Consider the following 21,757-nt stretch of genomic DNA (forward strand, 5'->3'; position numbering starts at 1 on the left):
TTAGGCTAAGAATTAGAGCACTTCCAGTTGTATGAAGGATAGCTGTATTATGTTAGACATAATTATGACCTTATTATTGTCTTTATTTGGAGATATATGATTTCAGGAGATGTGTATTTTTCAAGCTGACAAGGGATAGAGTTGTGATGGTTAGTATTGTCAACTTGATTGGATTGAAGGATGCAAAGTATTGTTCCTGGGTGTGTCTGTGAAAGTGTTGCCAAAGGAGATTAACATTTGAGTCAGTGGACTGCAAAAAGCAGACCCACCCTTGACCTAGGCGGGCAACATCCAATTGACTGCCAGCATGGCTAGAATAAAGCAGGCAGGAGAAGATGAAAGAGCAGACTTGCTGAGTCTTCCAGCCTTCATCTTTCTCTTGTGCTGGACACTTCCTGCCCTCAAACATCAGACTACAGGCTTTTTGTCTTTTGGACTCTTGGATTTACACCAGGGGTTTACCAGGGACTCTCAGGCCTTCAGCCACATGCTGAAGGCTGCACTGTCAGCTTCCCGACTTTTGGATTTTGGAGCTTGGAGTGAGCTACTGCTAGCTTCCTTGCTCTTCACCTTACACATGGCCTATCATGGGACTTCACCTTTTGATCGTGTGAGTCAATTCTCCTTAATAAATTCTTTTTTATATATGCATATATCCTAGTAGTTATTTAGAAAGCCCTGACTAATGCAATAGTTGAAGGAAGCTGGAGATTGCCTTAGTTGAGATGAAAAAGATCCAGAAAATTTACTCCATAGGAGTCAACAATTCAGCATTGATGATTTTGAAAACCAAATTTCTTAAATATTATGATTTTTTGTCTTCAGAAAAAAGAAATGCCAGAATTGAATAATTCTCTGGTTTGTAGAAATGTTGTTATTTATACTAATTTTGTATGGCTTTTAAAACATATGTTATTATCATTCTGTTATTTTCTATGGGACACATTTAAAAATAAAAATTTAAAAATAAATTTAAAACGTCACACTCCTAGAAGAGTGTGACTTTAATTTGCAGAACATAGATTTACCTTTTAAATGTTCAAAATTTAGTTGATTTTCCTTTTTGAGTTTATTGATTTATTTCCCAACCATTGATTATGACCATAATGTATAACATTACATGCTATCTGAAAAATTTTTCCTCAGTAAAATTGTGTTTCTGAATGATGTTGATGGTATTCTTAAAGGAAACTACTGGTTTATAAGAAACTGTCTAATATCTGAAATACTTTTAGTTCCCTAAATGTACTATAACTAAAGCGACAATCCATTCTCATTAGAAAATTAAAGAGTGGAACATTTTTGATATACATATGGATTTGTAATTAAAAAAAAAAAAAACCTTAAGACTTTATTCTACTGTTTATCCATTTTCCATACTGCAATACATTTTTTTGAGTTAAAAACAAACATTAAATTTAGGTATCAGGCAAGAGTGTGAAAGATTCAATAAATAAAATTGATGATAAGTTATATTAAGCAATTAACTATTCCTTTATTTTAATATTTGAGAATATTTTTGTACATAAATGACATTAAAAGATTATCAGAAGAAGAAGAGCTAAGCTGAATGGACTAAAGGCTATCTGCTGAGGTGCTTTCCCCAATGGCTTCAGAAATGGATTTTCTGTCAAAAACAAAAGCAATAACAAAACCAGAATAGTTAATAGTTCAATTCATGTTCCATTGGAGTTAGTAATTTAATCAACACTAAAATATTTCGATACATACGATTAGGTACAGTAAGTTGTGGAGTCCCTAAAGTAAAAATAAAAATATTTTAAAATATTGTAAAATAAGAAAAGATATTTATTTGCTTTTGTGGCTTTTAGAATAACGCAATCAACTAACAAAAATTAGTTTGCCTTTTTAACAAGAAAATGAAATCTTCCTAATCAATCCTACAGTACTTGAATAGCTTTATGTTGCTCCCTACCAACAGTGTTAGGTCACCAAATATTTCTAAAACACCTCTTGGTTGAATGCACAAAAGTCAAAAACAGAAAAAGCTATAAAGTAGTTAACTTTATTTTTCCCACTCTTTTATGCCCAATTCAAGTCCCTGAAGAAACGTAATTTCTTCACCTTGAATTTTTTTATATGCAGAACTATTCATTAAAAATTGCATTCATTTCTGTAATGGTCCTTACTCCAAATATTTATCAATGTTTTTTTCCACATCAAACTTTCCTCCCCAGTTTACCATTCTGATAGCATCCAACACTTCATTAGGAAATCATCTACTTAAAAAAATTAATTAATTTAATTTTTTGACTTTCTACTACATATTAGGCATGATTCTAGCTTTGTATATAATGGCTACCAGAAAAAAATAAAATCACTTTCATTGTGGAAAAATGAGGAGAGAAAAATCTATAATCAATTTTAAAATTAAATAAATAAAATGAATAAAAATGATAATGTCAGAAAGCAATGAATGCTACAAAAATATAAACTGGGTTAAATGATAGAAAATTAGGAACTTAATTATAGTAATTGCTAAAATGTATTGAGAAATTACTTTTTGGGGGACTCAAATAATTTTGTGTAATGAATCATATTTAATTCTCTTAATCACTTCTTGAGTTAAACCATCTGACTCCCAGGTCTATATATTTAACTATTATGCTATATTTTCTGTCTCTCAAAATAAGAACCAACCAAGCTAAAATATGTTTTCTGATAAAGACTGATCAACAAAAAAGAGAAAAAGCACAAGTCAAAAGTTAAATAAAACATAACTACACATGGAATACAAGTAAAAATATAAGAGCATTTCATGGAAATGTGTATAAAACAGAAAATTTGCTAAAGCCTGCCTCAAACCCAAATATCCCATAACCATTAAAAAATTAATCAGTAATTAAAATGTACACATAACACCCATTAGAACAAAATACCTTTCAGAGAATGCCTCCTAAGCATTCAAAAATTAAATAATCAGAATCCTATGCAAACTGTAACCAAAATACTAAAGGAGGCATTATTTTCAAAGGCCAACTTTTTAAAATGAAACTAATTCAAACTTGAAGTCAAAATCATGTAAGGAAAAATGCAGGAGGAAAATTATATGGCCAAGCACAATTCTAAAAATAAATGCAAAAAAATTGTACATAAAAAGTTAACAAGAATCTAGCCATCTCTTAAGGAAACCTCATGACCAAACTGGATTTATTACAAGAATGAAAGAATAATGTAATTTTGTATTAATGGGCCATCACTTAACTCCTGGTATCTTTTGAAATTTTACAGTGTAGCTGTGTTATATTAGAAATCCTTTGATATGGTTTACAACATTAAGACATTAAAAGGAAAGAAATAGCATTATTTCAAGTGATGCAGGAAAAAATTGTTAAAGTTAACATTTATTCAAGTTGAAAACTCAGCAAAATAAGGAAAAGAGAAAACTTTTATAACCTGGCAATGAGGACCAATGAAAATAATCGAAAGCAAACATACACAATAGTGAAACATTGTCTTTAAATTCAAGAATTATAGAATGGTGTGTTCACTGTTACAGCTTATGTTCAACATTGCACTGGAGAAATGAATAAACAGTCTGTTGATATTTGTGAAATAAATAATGAATATAAAGATTCAAAGAAAGAACAAAACTTGCATTTTTTTAATGGAAAACATGATTTGTCATATAAAATCCAAGAAAATCAATAAACTGTTAGAAATAATAAGAGAGTTTGGTAAAACTGTTAATAGACTAATATACAAAAGCATTTAAATTTATTTAAGCCAACAAAAGCAATTAGAATATAAAATTCTAATATATTTATGGTAACCACAAATATATTTCACAAAGGAATATAATTTGATATGGAAGACCTTCCAGTGGTACAAGGTGTGGAGATGGAAGACGGTTATACTGATGACTCTGACCCTGAGTAGGCCTAGGCTAATGTGTGTGTTTGTATTTCAGTTTTTAACAAAAAGTTTAAACAGTATATAAAAACTGTAAGTAGAAAAATGCTTATAAAATAAGGATATAAAGAAATAAAATACTTTGGTGTAGCTATACTATATGTTTGTGTTTTAAGCTAAGCGTTATTACAAAGGAGTCTAAAAGTTCTTGTTTTGTTTTTTGTTTTTTCTCCTTGGAAATTGTTTAGGATACTAATTTTAGTTCAGAGGTGGATTTTAAAGGGTCTTCTCCATTGCCTTTTTCTAAAGCCAAGGAGAACACCCTCCTTTTGGGGACCCTATTTAGTTTCCACTTTGGAGGTATATTCTAAAGTGTCTTCTCCATTGTTTTATCTCCCAAAATGAATCTCAATTGACTTGTCTGTGAATTTGTGTGGGAAACTTAAACTGTCATTTTCATAGATAAATGAGAGACTTAACTCCTCAGTTCTGAAGAGAAAGGACATTTTGTTACTCCCAGCTGCAAGCTGGCTCTGCGTGACTACGGGCTGAGTGGGAATGTCTGGATGGTTAACCCACTTTGCCATGCAGTGGCCCTACAGGGAACCTTCAACTAAATTAGTTTTAAAAGACTCAATCAAGCAATGCATATAGAGCTGATCACTTGGCATTTTTAGCCCTCTCAGAGGTGACAGACCTCTGGAGCAAGAAACTGAGACATGTTAAAAGGGTGAAAATGACTCAGTGGTAAAACACTGCATAGTCTCATCCACAATCAGCACACAGTGATCTACCATACAAAAAACCCTAGGCCACAGCTCAATTCCTCCTTTTAAGAAAAAAAGTGGAAATAGTCTAAAAATGAGGAAAGACAGGGAGAAAGACTCACTTTGGGGCACCCTGTTAGTTTTATAGTGCCTCTCCTTGCAAGTGTTTGTGTAAAATGAAAAAGTTTGAGGGCACGCCAGGTTTTCTAGTACTCCAGCTAGTTATATGTTATGGTCTGTTTTGCATATTTTGATCTAATGGGCAAATTACATCAAATAAAAATTTGTAGCCCAAAGGTCAACCTGCAGAGTTCCTAAGTTCCCTACTTGTCTATTTTCTTTTCTGCCTGCTTTAAATCTGCTGTTACTTTTCTACTGAGACAAAAACCACTGTTTAGATCCAATCTTCTTTTATTTTTGTAAACCAGTGAGTTTGTATTAATATCTTATGCCTAGAGTTCTGAAATAAAAGATATAGGATCTTTATATGAATGTGCATGTATGTGTTTACATGTAGTTGCATGTATTTTGTTATGGATAGTGGCCACAAGGTACCAAATTGGCTTAAAAGTACTCATAAATTAAGTAAATAATAAGCCCACATGGTTTTCAAGTTCATATGACCTAAGTAAAATCTTTAATAAATAAACTGGCTTTAAAATTCTTGTAAAAGTAATATTAGAATTATATTTGTAGTATTTTTGTTTCTGTTTATTGGTCAAGTGGGTTCATACTTATACCTGGCAAATATTATAAGGTGTCAAAATTTTGCATAAGGGTTATAAAACTATAAAGCCAGCTCCCCAAAAGAATAATCTTGGCTTGTGTACTTTTTGATAATTAAGACATTTGATATTGTTGGTTTAATTAAAACAGCTAAATACTGAATTATTAGTAAAATACCCACATAGTTAGCCTTAGGTTTATTTCTTGAGTAAACACCTGAAAATCATAGGCTATAAAAATGGTTAACAGAAAAATAATTTTAAATGATGACTATCACAGTTTTTAAAAATACTGTAGGTGAACTATTAAATAAATGAGGTAAATGTAATAGAGTAAATGTTTGTAAATAAACATCATAAAATTTAGAATCTGAAGTTCTATTTAATAATGGATATTCATTAACTGGGTAACTTTCAATTTGAAAAATGATAAAAAAATTTTTTAAATGTATTATTATTGAAAGGTAAATAATGTTTGTCTAATCCAAAGGTTATTTAAAGGTTATATTCAGAATAAGGTAAAAGGAACAAGGAAATAAGAGAGACTTAAAGAAAGTTATAGATATTAAGAGGTATTTTTGGTAAAAAGATTAAAAAAAATTTTTGTTGAGAAATCATCTTGTTTGGTAAACTTTTATCCTAAAATAAAATATCTAGTTGTTTAAGAAAGAAGAATGTTTAAGACAAACAAGAAAGGTCAAGCATGTCAGAAATGGTCTGTGTAAGTCATAAGCTTAGCACAAAAAAATTTTAAAGCTTATGATTAAGTTGGCCATAGTTAAAAGGAAATTTTAATAGTCTTTCTAGAAATTAGACTTGATATTAAAATACACTAATGCAACACTAAAAATTGGTTAAAACAAGATTTTATTAAAAATATTGATTTACTTTTAATGCAAGACTTTTTTAATTGTACTTTAAGTTCTGGGGTACATGTGCAGATCTTGCAGGATTGTTGCATAGGTACACACATGCCATGGTGGTTTGCAGTATCCATACCCCCATCACCTACATTAGGCATTTCTCCCAGTGTTATCCCTCCCCAACCTTCCTGCCCTTCCCCTAGGTCCCCATCACCCAATCCCAGTGTGTGATGATCCCCTCCCTGTGCCCATGTGTTCTTATTGTTCAACAGTCGCCTATGAGTGAGAACATGTGGTGTTTGGTTTTCTGTTCTTGTGTCAGTTTGCTGCGAATGATAGTTTCCAGATTCATCCATGTCCCTACAAAGGGCACAAACCCATCTTTTTTAATGGCTGCATAGAATTCCATGGTATATATGTGCCACATTTTCTTTGTCCAGTCTATCATTGATGGGAATTTGGGTTGGTTCCAGGTCTTTGCTATTGTAAACAGTGCTTCAGTGAATGTATGTATACTTGTGTCTTTATAATAGAACAATTTATTATCCTTTAGGTATGTACCCAATAATGGAATTGCTGGGTCAAATGGAATTTCTATTTCTAGATCCTTGAGGAATCACCACACTGTCTTCCACAATGGTTGAATGAATTTACACTCCCACCAACAGTGTAAAACTGTTCCTATTTCTCCATATCCTCTCCAGCATCTGTTCTTCCCAGATTTTTAAATAATAACCATTCTCACTGGCATGAGATGGTATCTCAATGTGGTTTTGATTTGCATTTCTCTAATGACCAGTGATGATGAGCATTTTTTCATATGTTTGTTGGCCTCATATATGTCTTCTTTTGAAAACTGTCTGTTCATATCCTTTGCCCACTTTTGAATGGGTTCGTTTTTTTCTTGTAAACCTGCTTTAGTTCTTTGTAACAGATTCTGGATATTAGCCCTTTGTCAGATGGGTAGATTGCAAAAAATTTTTTCCCATTCTGTTGGTTGCCAGTTCACTCTAATGATTGTTTCTTTTGCTGTGCCACTTAGATCCCATTTGCCTATTTTGGCTTTTGTTGCCATTGCTTTTATTATTTTAGTCATGAAATCCTTGCCTATGCCTATGTCCTGAATGGTATTGCCTAGGTTTTCTTCTAGGGTTTTTACGGTGTTAGGTCTTATTTTTAAGTCTTTAATCCATCTGGAGTTAATTTTAGTGTAAGGTGTCAGGAAGGGGTCCAGTTTCTGCTTTCTGCACATGGCTAGCCAGTTTTCCCAACACCATTTATTAAACAGGAAATCCTTGCCCCATTACTTGTTTTTGTTAGGTTTGTCAAAGATCAAACAGTTGTAGATGTGTGGCATTGCCTCCAAGGCCTCTGTTCTGTTCCATTGGTCTATATCTCTGTTTTGGTACCAGTATCATGCTGTTTTGATTACTGTAGCCTTGTAGTATAGTTTGAAGTCAGGTGGCGTGATGCTTCCAGCTTTGTTCTTTTTGCTTAGAATTGTCTTGGCTATGCAGGCTCTGTTTTGGTTCCATATGAAATTTAAAGTGTTTTTTTCCAGTTCTGTGAAGAAAGCCAATGGTAGCTTGATGGGAATAGCATTGAATCTATAACTTACTTTGGGCAGTATGGCCATTTTCACAATATTGATTCTTCCTAACCATAAGCATGGTATGTTTTTCCATCTGTTTGTGTCCTCTCTTACTTCCTTGAGCAGTGGTTTGTAGTTTTCCTTGAAGAGTTCCTTTACATCCTTTGTTAGTTGTGTTCCTAGGTATTTTATTCTCTTTGCCGCAATTATGAATGGGAGTTCTCTCTTGATTTGGCTCTCTGTTTGCCTGTTACTGGTGTATAGGAATGCTTATGATTTCTGCATATTGGTTTTGTATCCTGAGACTTTGCTGAAGTTGCTTATCAGTTTCAGGAGATTTGGGCTGAGATGATGGGGTCCTCTAAGTATACAATCATGTCATCTGCAAATAGAGACAATTCAACTTCCTCTTTTCCTTATTGAATGCTCTTTATTTCTTTTTCTTGCCTGATTGCTCTGCTAGGATGTCCAATACTATATTGAATAGGAGTGGTGAGAGAGCGCATCCTTGTCTAGTGCCAGATTTCAAAGCAATGCTTCCCATTTTTGCCCATTCAGTATGATATTGGCTGTTGATTTGTTGTAAATAGCTTTTATTATTGTAAGATATGTTCCATTGATACCTAGTTTATTGAGGGTTTTTAGCATAAAGGGCTGTTGAATTTTGTTGAAGGCCTTCTCTGCATCTATTGAGATAATCATGTGGTTTTTGTCTTTGGTTCTGTTTATGTGATGGTTTATGTTTATAAACTAGTGTATTGAACCAGACTTGCATCCCTGGGATGAAGCCTACTTGATCATGATGGATAAGCTTTTTGATGTGCTGTTGCATTCAGTTTGCTAGTATTTTATTGAATATTTTTTGCATCTGTGTTCATCATGGATATTGGTCTGATGTTTTCTTTTTTAGTTGAGTCTCTGTTTGGTTTTGGTATCAGGATGATGTTGGTCTCATAAAATGAGTTAGGGAGGGTTCCCTCTTTTTGTATTGTTTGGAATAGTTTCAGAAGGAATGGTACAAGCTCTTCTTTGTATGTCTGGTAGAATTTGGCTGTGAACTCATCTGGACCTAGACTTTTTTTGGTTGGTATGCTATTAATTGCTGCCTCAACTTCAGTCCTTGTTACTGATCTATTCAGGGTTTTAACTTCTTCCTGGTTTAATCCTGGGAGAGTGCAAGGGTCCAGAAATTTATCCATCTCTTCCAGGTTTACTGGTTTATGTGCATAGAGTTGTTTGTAGTAATCTCTGTTGGTAGTTTGTATTTCTGTGGAATCAGTGGTGATATCTCCTTTATTGTCTTTTATTGCATCTATTTGATTCTTCTTTCTTTTCTTTTTTATTAGTCTGGCTAGTGGTCTGACTATTTTGTTGATCTTTTCAAAAAAGCCACCTCCTGGATTTACTTATTTTTTGAAGGGTTTTTTTTTCTCTCTCTATCTTCTTCAGTTCTGCTCTGATATTAGTTATTTCTTGTCTTCTGTTAGCTTTTGAGTTTTTTTTATCTTGCTCATCCAGCTCTTTCAGTTTTGATGATAGCCTGTTGATTTTAGATCTTTCCTCACTTCTCATGTGGGCATCATTTATTGCTATAAATTTCCCTCTAGACACTGCTTTAAATGTGTTCCAGAGATTCTGGTACATTGTGTTTTTGTTCTCATTGGTTTTTAAGAACATCTTTATTTCTGCCTTCATTTCATTGTTTATACAGTCGTCATTCAGGAGCCAGTTGTTCAGTTTCTATGTAGTTGTGCGGTTTTGAGTGAGTTTCTTAATCCTGAATTCTAATTTAATTTCACTGTGGTCTGAGAGACTGTTTGTTATGATTTCCATTCTTTTGCATTTGCTGAGGAGTGATTTACTTTCAATTATGTGGTCAATTTTAGAATAAGTGTGATGTGGTGCTGAGAAGAATGTATATTCTGCTTGAACGATTCAGCTATTGAAACTTGTGTATGCTTTGTGAAGTTCTTGTGCTGTGGTTTTCAGATCCATCAAGTTGTTTATGTTCTTCTCTAAGCTGGTTACTCTAGTTAGCATTTTGTCTAACCTTTTTTTTAAGGTTTTTAGTTTCTTTGCATTGGGTTAGAACATGTTCCTTTAGCTCAGAGAAGTTTCTTATTACCTGCCTTCTGGAGCCTGCTTCTGTCAATTCATAAAACTCATTCTTCTTCCTGTTTTGTTCCCTTGCTGGTGAGGAGTTGTGATCCCTTGAAGGAGGTGAGGCATTCTGGTCTGTGATGATTTCATCACTTTTGCACTGGTTTCTGCCCATCTTCGTGGGTTTATCTACCTTGGATCTTTGAAGTTGGTGATTTTGGATGGGGTCTCTGAGTGGACATCCTTTCTGTTGCTATTGAAGCTATTTCTTCTTCTTTTTTTTTTTTTTTTTGAGACGGAGGTTCGCTCTTGTTACCCAGGCTGGAGTGCAATGGCATGATCTCGGCTCACCGCAACCTCTGCCTCCTGTGTTCAGGCAATTCAGCATTCAGGCAATTCTCCTGCCTCAGCCTCCTGAGTAGCTGGGATTACAGGCACGCGCCACCATGCCCAGCTAATTTTTTGTATTAGTAGAGACGGGGTTTCACCATGTTGACCAGGACGGTCTCGATCTCTTGACCTCATGACCCACCCGCCTTGGCCTCCCAAAGTGCTGGGATTACAGGCTTGAGCCACCGCACCTGGCCTATTTCTTGTTTTTTAGTTTTCCTTCTAATAGTCAGACCTCTCTGCTGTATAAGGCATTTTCTTTTGGTTACACAGGGGTCAGGGAGCCACTTGAGGGGGCAGTCTGTCCCTTCTCTGCCTGAAGAGGTGCTGCTGGGCTACCTGGGACTCAGCCTGGCTTCCTCTGGCTTTTTTTCACACAGGTGAGATTAGACCTGCCTTCACAATTGTGGATGCCCTTCCCCCTACAGGGCTCAGTCATCCAGGGTCAAGTTCAAACTGATGTGCTGGCTGTGAAACACTCAGGCAAGAGGGCTGCAGTTTGCTGGTCTTTGTGGAGGTGGGAACTGCCAAGCCATATCACCTGTCTCCCTGCTTTCAGCTCTCCCTCTTTCTGGAAGGTGGGTAGATACGTCCTGTAGGTACTCTCGGTGTTAGCCAAAACCTCTGCCCAGTTCTGTGCTGATACTTGTGGTGCCAGGCTGGCTGGAGCTGTCACTCAGATCTGCACTGGCAACTCATGGTGCTTCTCAGCCCGGCGGCGTTCTCCCATACTATGGGTTTGCAAGGGCATAGGAAAAGCACAGTATCTGAACTGGAGTGCTGAGGGGGAAAAAGTTCCCAATCCTACAGTCAATTGTACTTCCCTGTTGGGGCAGTTCCCTGCCCTGCTTCAGTTTGCCCTCCCTGGGCTACACCCACTGTCCAACCAGTTCCATTGAAATAAACCTGGTACCTCAGTTGAAAATGCAGAGTTCACTTGTCTTCTGTGTCTTTCTTGCTGGGAGTTGAGCTCTGGAGCTGTTCCTATTTGGCCATCTTGGTGGAAGATGCCCAATGCAAGACATTTTTTTTTTAAATTTTACTTTAAGTTCTGAGATACATGTGCTGAATTTACAGGTTTGCTACATAGGTATACATGTGCCCTGGTGGTTTGTTGTACCTATGAGTTAATTTTTAAATTCTATAGCCTGTTTTAAGTTCAATTTAAAAATTCTTCAGATGGATCTCTCAGAAGTTTAACTTATGCTGTACCCTGCTGCTTTAGCTCTTTCTCCCTTTTGAGAAGTCCTAGGATGGTAACTCTTTCCTTCAATTTTAGTTGGCTCCTGTAACTTTTTAAAATTAATAGTTTAAAATAAGGGAGAGAATATTTGAAAACAGGCAAATAAAAAATCTTATAGAATCTGGTTTTGTTTGTATGTCTGTTATATCTATACATTTATATGTGCCATATAAAAGTGATATTTTACTACCAAAATATGCAAGAGCTCTAATTAATTAGCTTGAAGAGAAGTAAATGCATATGAAACTAACAAAAGCTAGCTCTGATACCTTTTAGTTCACAAGACTTTTGTAATATTTATTCAGATTAATTTGATAAATTAATCTCAAATTTTTCTCTAGTAGTTTAAAATCTTAACATCATGTTATGTTATATTAAGTAATTTTTCCCCCCACTGGGAATTTGGGATGTTAAAAGCTAAGATAGTAGGAAAGTAAAAAATTTTTTTGGTCTTATTTTGTTGTGAAGTTTATAGAAACATAAGTATATAATTTTTGCTAAAGAGAACATAATATTTTTGTTAGTTTAGAGGGCATTTGAGTAGCTTTAAAATAAAGGAAACAAATTGTGCAGATAATACTAAATGGATAAAGAGAAAAATAAAAGGGTGGGGAATAAGAAATCTTTGACTCTTGGATGGCCACGTGATCACCCATTTTAAGGAGTTGCAGCTGGATTGCATTCAATTACTAAAGGTAAAAGTTGCCAGTGAAATTTAGAGATGAATCATAGTCATAATCCCAGGGAGTTGGTTCTCTGAATGCATAAGAAAATGCAGACTACTAAGAAAAAAGCAAAATATTCAATTCCTTAGTCATTATTATTTTTAATAGGTAGAATGAAGATAAGAGTGCTGAGTTGGGCCTTAAGGCTGGACTGAGCTCAGATGTACATTAGCTCAGGCCACTAGCCTCAAAGCTACCCACAAAGGGAAAAATTAACCCAGGGCAACAAAAATTACCTCTGACACCTGTGGTTACTAAGAAGATAGTCAATGTCGGGGAAGGGCAAAACCAAGCAACTATTAAAACCAGAGGGTATAAAGTTAAAAATAATTGATCCATTTTGTAGATTGCTATCATCAGCTTCCTGAGAAACCTTTAGTGTAATGGATTGTAAAAATAACCACTTTAAGGAAAGCATCTTTAATTTTAAATGCTACACAATAAAAGAGCATGTTTGGGTCAATGTAAGATTCATAGCTTACTATTAAGCAATTGATAAGTATATGTGATCTGGATGCACAGGAAGTTATTCCTGAGACAATTAGCAGTTTAGTGGATTGGATAAATGCCACTGTAAGGTCTGTTTACTCTGAGAAGGGGACTGCCCAACTCTTCCTATAAAATGCCAAGTGGAGCACCCAAGATGAGGCAGCTGAAATGCTTTATATTCAAGACATGTGAGACTGGCTTTATGATGACCAGGATATTCACCCACCAAATATGCCTATTACTAAGGTCATGGTAAATGTTGTAGTAAAGGAAACTCTTTTTATAGGGCACCCCAGGTGGCATTACTCATGTAGAATTGAACAAATATTTGAGAAAACTTATCAAATTTGTTTTCCCTCAGGAGTCTCAGAGATGCTAATAAAATATTAAGGTAATTTAAAAAAAGAGAAAGGTAAAGGAGTCCAAGAACTCATCTCAGAAGAGTGGAAATCTTTAGATGGTTATTAAGAAATGAAATAAATAAAATGAAGATTGATGGAGTCAAAACAAAGGTCTTTACAACACTATCAAAGATTGAGTGGACATAAGGCAGCCCCTGCTGATCCTCCAACATTAAATAGCACCACACCAGTGTTCTGCATTTGATCCCAGATTGAGAAAATTTAAGAATAATCAAAAGGCAGACATTATAATGAGAAAACTGACATTGCCTGGTGCACTGTTGAGGCAAATTTAGATGAAAATTGACAAAAGGGACTGAGTTTCTTTGCTCAATTCCCTGCTGGTAACTCAGATACTTTTTCACCAGCACAGGTAAAATGGTCTGGTGGTAGAGAAGAAAAGTTCCTAGGACTAGAACATAAAAATGTAAAAGTTGATAGTATTAGATTTGAAAGGTTTAAACATGCTTTATGTAAGGTAGTTGTGACCTCCTTTATCTAAATGTCTTATGAAACTGGGTATTATATCTCATTGGAGATGTTTCCCTTATATAATACATAAATCTGAAGGCATGAAAAATATGTCCTTTGTGAAATGTTAATTGAACATGCTAAATGAGAACTAGTAAGGCTGCCTGAGCTCACAGAATATAGGGTAGAAGCTGGAGTGCTGGTCAGGACAAATCCTCCACTTGATAGCTCTTTATGGAGCATTTATTGGGTCTTATGGAAAAATCTGTGAGGATTTCTTAATGACAACTACTAGACTTTGGACTAGAGAATTTCCACTTATGAGGCATTTACTGCCTTGCTATGGGATGTTAACTGAAGCTACCCTTGTATTAATATAAATAATGGTGGCCCCCAAATTTTATGATAAAATGAAAATAATTTATATAGGATCTTGCTACCTGCGGATATAAAGAGGAGATATTCATGACCAGAAGCCCTCTTTTTCCCCTAGGTCTCACTCTAACTATGTGAGGAGCTGTGAAATTCTATAGTGCCTGATAAAGGGCTTTCTCAGATCTGACAAGAGCTACTTGGCTTGTGAATAGAAGTTCCAAGGTGAACAAACAACATCTTATTTTGAGGGCTGCTGCTCTGGTTAAAGAAGAGGCAAGGAAATCTTTATCTTTTGAGTTATTTATAGTTTAATTGGGTAAAGTAGCCTTTTGTGAGCAAATTTACCTTTCTCTCTACCTGAGTTCAAAATTCAAAAATAGTTCCTGAGTATTCTGATTTTATGACAATACACTCATTTGCATAAGTCTAGTAAGAGTCTTCTCTTTTAAAACAGGACAATGGAAGACACTGGTTATTTTACCAAGGTTTTACCTAGAATAACATAGTTTTAGGTAAAGTTACAGCAAAGCCAATAAAAAAAGCTTATATGGCCAATCAATTCTTGTTGCACTTTATGTTCTCAGGATCTCTTGAGGGCTGTCTCATGGGCCATTGGCCACTCATATTTGGCCCAGAATAAATGTTGGCAAATATTTTACAGAGTTTGACACTTTTTTGACACATGGCTCCATTTTTTTCTCTGGCTTCACCACCCAAAATTTATACTTTTAGCCTTAAAAAGTATATTTGTTTTGAGAACCAAAACATGATCATGAAAGATAAACGCGTTAGTTTTTAATCATAATTACTTTGAACATTGACTAACAAATTACTTCTGAATGGGTCACTATTCTAACAACTAATAAAAAGAGGTCAATTAAAGTAAATACAAATAAGAAGTATTTAAATCCATAATTCTTTTCAGTGCAGCAGCAAATTGGATTATGGTCATACCTCATTCTTTCTGCTCTTTAGCTTCAGAGGGAAAATAATCAGTAAAGAAAGCAGGGATCATCTGAGTTTAAGTATTAATATTTATGACAAATTATTTATATCATTAGATAACAGTAATCAAACCTTGTCCACAATTTTGTAAAATTGAGAAGCTAAATTTTAAAATATAATATATATATTACTCTCCAAATACAATGTTATGATTTTTTTTTCTTTTTTTCTTACTGCAGAGATTCTTTACACATCTCTCTTCTTTTGAGCAGAGAGAGCAAGATTGTCCTTTTGTGTAAGGAGGCATATTTGCAAAATTTCCTCTGTAAAAAAGAGAAACATTGATTAGCCAAATGGCTGTTAATTTCTCTAATTTCATGCATACATTTATATAAGTTGGTTTAGTCATTCATTAAATCATAAATGTTGAAAATGAAAAATAATAATATGTCTCAATTTTATTTTCATTTCTTTTGTTAAAATAAAGTGTGAAAACAGTTCCTTACAGGATGAACCATAAGGAAGTTCTATTCTTGAATATTCTATAGAACAAGAATGAGATGTGAACCCAGTGTAATTATGCATGTGATAGTTGCAAAGTTTTTATCATAGATAGTATGATTATTTCTTCATTTTATACATGAAATAAGTAATATTTAAATTGCAAACAAACATGTGTTTTATGGCTTAATTTTAAAGTATAATATCACAGTCCTTATCTAGTTTTATTTGATGATGTAAGACTTGACAGCTATTATGCCTGATTTTTAATAGTATAAGTCATACATTTTCCATAGCTTCTTTCTTTTCTTCTGTCTGTGAGACTTAAAAAAGTGTTACTTAGAGTACACAAATAAAAACATAATAACATGAGTAGTATTCTATTAAAGAATACGCCACAATTTAGTTATATATTCTTTTGTTGATGGGCATTTGGGTTGCTCAAGTTTTTGGCCACTGCCCATAGGGTTGCTATGAATGTTCAAAACATTCATATGTATGTCATTATAGGGACACAGATCTAACAGTGTGTGAGAATACCATGACCTTCACTTTGTCCCCAGCATTTGGCATGGCCAATCACTAGTCATTCTAATAGTGGTATAGTGGTATTTATTGTGACCTTAATTTGTATTTTTTAAAATAACTAATGATGTTGAGCATTTTTATGTGTGTATTTGTTACTTACATATTTTCTTTGTATTTATTTAAAAAAAAAGGAATTGAGTTTTAAATTTTTTTAATATTGAGTTGTGAGATTTCTTCCTGTATTCCAGGGTACATCCATTTTGTGATATATGTTGTTGTTATTGTTGTTTACAGACTTTCTTCCAGTCTGTGGCTTGTCTTTTCATTTTCTTAACAGTGTCTTTGAATAGTAGTTATTTTTAATTTTAATGACATTTAATTTATATATCATAGTTTTGGTGTAGCAGTTTAAAAATCTTTGGCTATCTAAAGGCCGTAAAGGTTTTTTGTTAATCTTTTCTTCTAAAATTTTTATAGTTTTAGATGGTACATTTAGGCCTATTGATATGGTTTGGCTCTGTGTCCCCACCCAAATCTCATCTTGAATTTTAATTCCCACATGTTGAGGGAGGAACCTGTAATCCCCACATGTTAAGCGAGGGAGGTGATTGGATTATGGGGGCAGTTTGCCTTATGCTGTTCTCATGATAGTGAGTTCTCATGAGATCTGATGGTTTTAAAAGTGTTTAGAAGTTCCTCCTTTTCTCTTTCATGCTGCACTGTAAGAAAGTTCCTGGGTTCCCCTTCCCATTCTGTCATGATTGTAAGTTTCCTGAGGCCTCCATAGCCACATGAAACTGTGAGTCAATTAAATCTATTTCCTTTACAAATTACCCAGTCTCAGGTATTTATAGCAGTGCGAAATGAACTAATAACGGAAATTTGTATTGGGGTAAATGAATACAATTAAGATAACCTAAAAATGTGAAAGCAATTTTGGAACTGGGTAACAGGCAGAGATTGAAACAGTCTGGAGGGTTCAGAAAATGACAGGAAGATGTGGGAAAGTTGGAAACTTCCTAGAGACATGTTGAATGGTTTTGACCAAAATGCTGATAATCATGTGAACAATGACGTACAGGCTGACGTGGTCTCAGATAGAGATGGGAAACTTCTTCAGAACTGGAACAAAGGTCATTCAAGATGATCTGAAATTGAAACTTATGTTTAAAAGGGAAGCAGGGGAGAAAAATTTGGAAAATTTGCAGCCTAATGATACAATAGAAAAGAGAAACTCATTTTCTTGGGAGAAATTCAAGCTGGCTGCAGAAATTTGGGTAATTAATGAGGAGCCAAATGTTAATCACCAAGAAAATGGGGAATATGTCTTTAGGATATGTCAGAGATCTTGGTGACAACCCCTCCTATGACAGACCACGAGGCCTAGGAGGAAAAACTGGTTTCTTAGGCTGGGCCCAGAACCCTGCTGCTGTATGAAACCTTGGGACTTGGTGCTCTGTGTTCCAGCTGCTCCAGCCTAAAACAGGCTGAGGTACAGCTTGGGCTGTTGCTTCAGAGGGTGCAAGCCCCAAGCCTTGGTGACTTCTATGTGGTGTTGAGAGTAGTAGGAGGCAGCCAAATGCCTAGGCAGATAGGAGTGTGTCCCTGGTGAAACCCCACCTCCAAACCAAAGACAGTTTAAAACCTGAAAGCCAAGCTACAAGTTAAATCCTTGGACTGGTTTGAAAACTTGTCTTCTTGTTTGGTGCACTTTCCTCTGATTGATACCCACTCTTCACCTATTTTACATATGTCTACCCTTTCCTAATTAGTTTTCTACACCATTGTGCCCAACTCTGAGTGGTGTCTTCACTTTAACTTTTTTTTTTGCATACTCACCGATCAATCAGCACACACTCTCCATTCTGAGTACATAAAGAGCCCCTAGACCTGGCCACAAGGGGGTACTTTCCAGCCTTTAGGTAGGGGAACCATCCCCTTCCTGCCATGTCCCCTCTTTGTTGAGAGCTTTCCTTTTCCTTAGTAAATTCTACTCCACTCACTCTTCAGTGTTCATATACTAAATTCTTCCTGATTGTGAGACAAGAACTCAGACCTATCTGAGCTAAGGGGCAGAAAAACTGCAACAGTGTTGGGCCTGTGGGTGCACAGAAGCAAGAATTGAAGATTGGAAACCTCCACCTAGATTTCAGAGGATGTATGGAAATGCCTGGATGTCTAGGCAGAAGTCCTCTGCATGGACAGAGCCCTCATGGAGAACCTCTACTAGCACAGTGTGGAAAGGAAAGGTGGAGTTGGAGTCCCCACACAGAGTCCTTACTGGGGCACTGCCTAGTGAAGCTGTGAGAACAGGGCCACCATCCTTCAGACCTCAGAATGATAGATCCACTGACAGCTTGCACCATGCACCTGGAAAAGCCACAGCCCTCAATATCAGCCTGTGAAGGAGCTGCCCAAGGCTGTGGGAACCCACCTCTCACATCTGCATGCCCAGATATGAGACATGGAGCTAAAGGAGATTATTTCAGAGATTTAAGATTTAATGACTGCCCCACTGGATTTTGGACTTGGGTGGGACCTCTTCATTTTGGCCAATTTCTCACATTTTGAATGGGAGCATTTACTCAATGCCTGTACCCCCATTGTATCTAGGAAGGAACTAAATTGTTTTTGATTTTACAGGCTCGTAGGCAGAAGGGACTTGCCTTTTCTCAGATGAGACTTTGAACTGTGGACTTTAGAGTTAATGCCAAAATGAGTTACGATTTTGGGGGATTGTTGGAAAGGCATAATTGGTTTTGAAATGTAAAAAGACATGACATTTGGGAGGGGCTGGGGCAGAATGATAGGGTTTGGCTCTGTGTCCCCACTCAAACCTTATCTCTAAATATAATTCTTATGTATTGAGGGAGGAAACTATAATCCCCACTTTATGAGAGAGAGAGATGATTGGATCATGAGGGCAGTTTCCCTCATGCTGTTCTCATGATAGTGAGTGAGTTGTCAAGAGATCTGATGGTTTTAAAAATGTTTAGAATTTCCTCCTTTTCTTTTCTCTCTCTTGCTGCTGTACTGTGAAGAAGGTGTTTGCTTCCTCCTTTGCCTTATGCCATAATTGTAAGTTACCTCAGGCTTCCCTAGCTATGTGGAACTGTAGTCAATTAAACCTCTTTCCTTTATAAATTGCCCAGTCTTGGGTATTTCTTTATAGTAGTGTGAAAATGAACAAATACATTAATTATTCATTTTGAGTTAATTTTTGTATGTTGTATAGATCCAAGTTACTTTATGAATGACTAATTGTTCCAGCATTATTCATTGAACAAAATTTTTTCTACTGCAATACCTTTGTGCATTTCTGGAAAATTAGTTGAAAATATGTGGTCAACCATGTGTGGATCTATTTCTGATCTCTCTATTCTGTTCCACTAATCTACTTGTCTAACTATGCAAATACCACAATGTTGGGATTGTTTTATAGTTTTAACAACTTTTGAAAACCATATTATTAGCACTTGAAAACAATAGTATTAGTCCTTTAAATTTATTCTATTTCAAGTTGTTTGGTTATCCAAAGTTTTCGCACTTCCATATGAATTTTCTGATCAATTTGTCAATTTACGCAATAAAATCCTGGTAGAATTTTGACTGGGTTTGTATTGAATCCATAGATCAATTCAGAAAAAATAAAAAAAAAAAAAAGACGTCTTAACAATACTGAGTCTTCTAACTCATGAACAACATATATCTTTCTAATTATTTGTATCTTTGTTAGTTTCTCTAGTGATATTATATAGTTTTCAGTGTACAGATCTCTTTCTTCTGCTAGATCTATTTCAAGATAATTTATATTTTTTGATGCTATTATAAATGATGTTATTTTCATTCAATTTCTGATGTTGTTAGTATACAGACATGTAATTAATTTTTGTATACTTATTGTGTATCCTAAAAGATTGCTAAACTTACTAGTTTTAGATGAATTTTAGTAGATTTCAGTAAAATTTCTATAAAGTAACAGTCAGCACAATATGGCCCAGAGGCCAAATCTGTCCTGTGGTCTGTTTTTATGTATTTTTATTCTATTTTCCTGTTTTTATGCAGTCTGTAAGCTAATATGTATATTATTATATATATACAAAGTCTAACATATTTACTGTCTGGTATGTTACATACATTTATTTTTATTAGGAATAGTATTAGCTGTCAATTTTTCATAGATGTTCTTTATTGGATTTATAACATTCTTTTCTATTTTTAGCTTTCTGGGAGCCTTCATCAGGAGTTAACGTTTGGCTTTTTCTGAATCTATTGAGAGAATCATATAATTCTTACTTTCAGGTTGATTGATTAACTGATTTATTTTAGAATGTTAAATGAGACCTGCAGTCCTAGAATATATCCCTCTGAGATAAAGTGTGTTTTGTTTTTAAAATATTGTTGAATTCGAGCTGGGTGCAGTGGTTCATGCCTGTAATCCCAGCACGTTGGGAGGCCAAGGCAGGTGGATCATCTGAGGTCAGGAGTTTGCGACCAGCGTGACCAACATGGTGAAACCCCATGTCTAGTAACAATACAAAAATTAGCTGGGCTTGGTGGCGGGCACCTGTGATTCCAGCTACTTGGGAGGATAAGGTAGGAGAGGTGATGGTTGCAGTGAGCCGAGATTGTGGGATTGCATGTCACCCTGGGCAACAAAGAGTGAAACTCTGTCTCAAAAAAAAAAAAATGTTCAATTTAAAGCTAAATGTTGTTTAGCTTTTTTATACCTATGTTTGTGAGGGATATTGGTCTTTTTTCTCCTGTGTAATTTTTGTCTTTTGAAAAATGCTTACATTTCATCCAAGTTGTAAAATTTATTGGCATGAATGTTATTCATATTTTCTTATTTTACTTTTAATATCTGTAAAATCTGTATTGCTGTCACCTCTTTATGTTCTCATATTATTTTTATCTTTTTTCTCATCAGTATGGCTTGGAGATGATCAATTTTATTAATAAAATGTTAACCTTTAATTTTCATTGATTTTTAACTGTTTTTCTGTTTGTTATTCTATTTATGTATGCTTTCATTTTTATTATTTCATTTTTTTTAACTTTAGATTTAATTTGCTCTTTTTTTACCCCTAGTTTCTTAGGTGGAAGGCAAGGTCATTGACTGGAGACAGTTCTTTTTTCTATTGTGGGCTTTTAGTGGCATAAATTTTCTCATAATTACTCTTTTAATAGCATCCTGTATGTTCTGATTGTATTTTCATTCAGTTCAACATACTTTCTAACTTCTTTTTTGAGTTATTCTTTGATTCATGAGTTATTTAGAGGTGTGTTATTATTCAAATATTGGACATTGGACATTTTCAGGGTTTTTCTGTTAATTTGTAATTTAATTTTACTATCATCAGACAACATATTTTGTATCATTTTAATCCATTTAAATGCATCAAGACCTGTTTTATGACCTAGAGTATGGTCTTTATTATTAAATATTCCATGTACACTTGAAAAAATATGTTTTTCTCTGTTTTGGGGTGGTATAGTCTACCAATGTCCATCAGGCAAAGTTGCCTGAGAGTGTTCAACTTTATAAACCTACTTATTTTCCATCTACTTGTTTTTCCTTTTATCAGATGGGATAATTGAAATATCTAATGTTAATTATGGATTTATCTAATTCTCCTTACAGTAATATTGGTTTTTGCTTCACATAATTTTAATCTATGTTTTTAGCTGCTTTTTAGGACTCTTATGTTCTCTTGATTAATTAACCCAATTATCATTGCAAAATGACTTTTATCTCTGATAGTATTCT

The 21,757-nt window shown here is 34.8% G+C and overlaps 1 protein-coding gene across 2 annotated transcripts in view; it reads right to left on the minus strand.

Annotated features, from left to right (window-relative positions):
* Positions 1 to 1,150: 1,150 nt before the first annotated feature.
* The window catches only part of GLIPR1L1 (GLIPR1 like 1), a 39,438-nt gene continuing 18,831 nt past the window's right edge, over positions 1,151 to 21,757 (minus strand). Inside the window, exons 4-6 of one of the 2 annotated variants that reach the window (XM_012441470.2) lie at positions 15,193 to 15,281; positions 1,732 to 1,758; positions 1,151 to 1,627 (exon numbers count right to left, since the gene is read on the minus strand). In XM_012441470.2, coding sequence (XP_012296893.2) covers positions 1,536 to 1,627; positions 1,732 to 1,758; positions 15,193 to 15,281 — 208 coding nt within the window. In that variant the 3' untranslated portion in view covers positions 1,151 to 1,535. The remainder of the gene's footprint in view (positions 1,628 to 1,731; positions 1,759 to 15,192; positions 15,282 to 21,757) is intronic. The other variant, XM_012441471.2, reaches the window with a different exon arrangement.

This window comes from Aotus nancymaae, unplaced genomic scaffold (genome assembly GCF_030222135.1).
Source record: "Aotus nancymaae isolate 86718 unplaced genomic scaffold, 86718_ANA_hifiasm-v0.15.2.pri h1tg000016l, whole genome shotgun sequence".
In the NCBI taxonomy this organism is placed as follows: Eukaryota; Metazoa; Chordata; class Mammalia; order Primates; family Aotidae; genus Aotus; species Aotus nancymaae.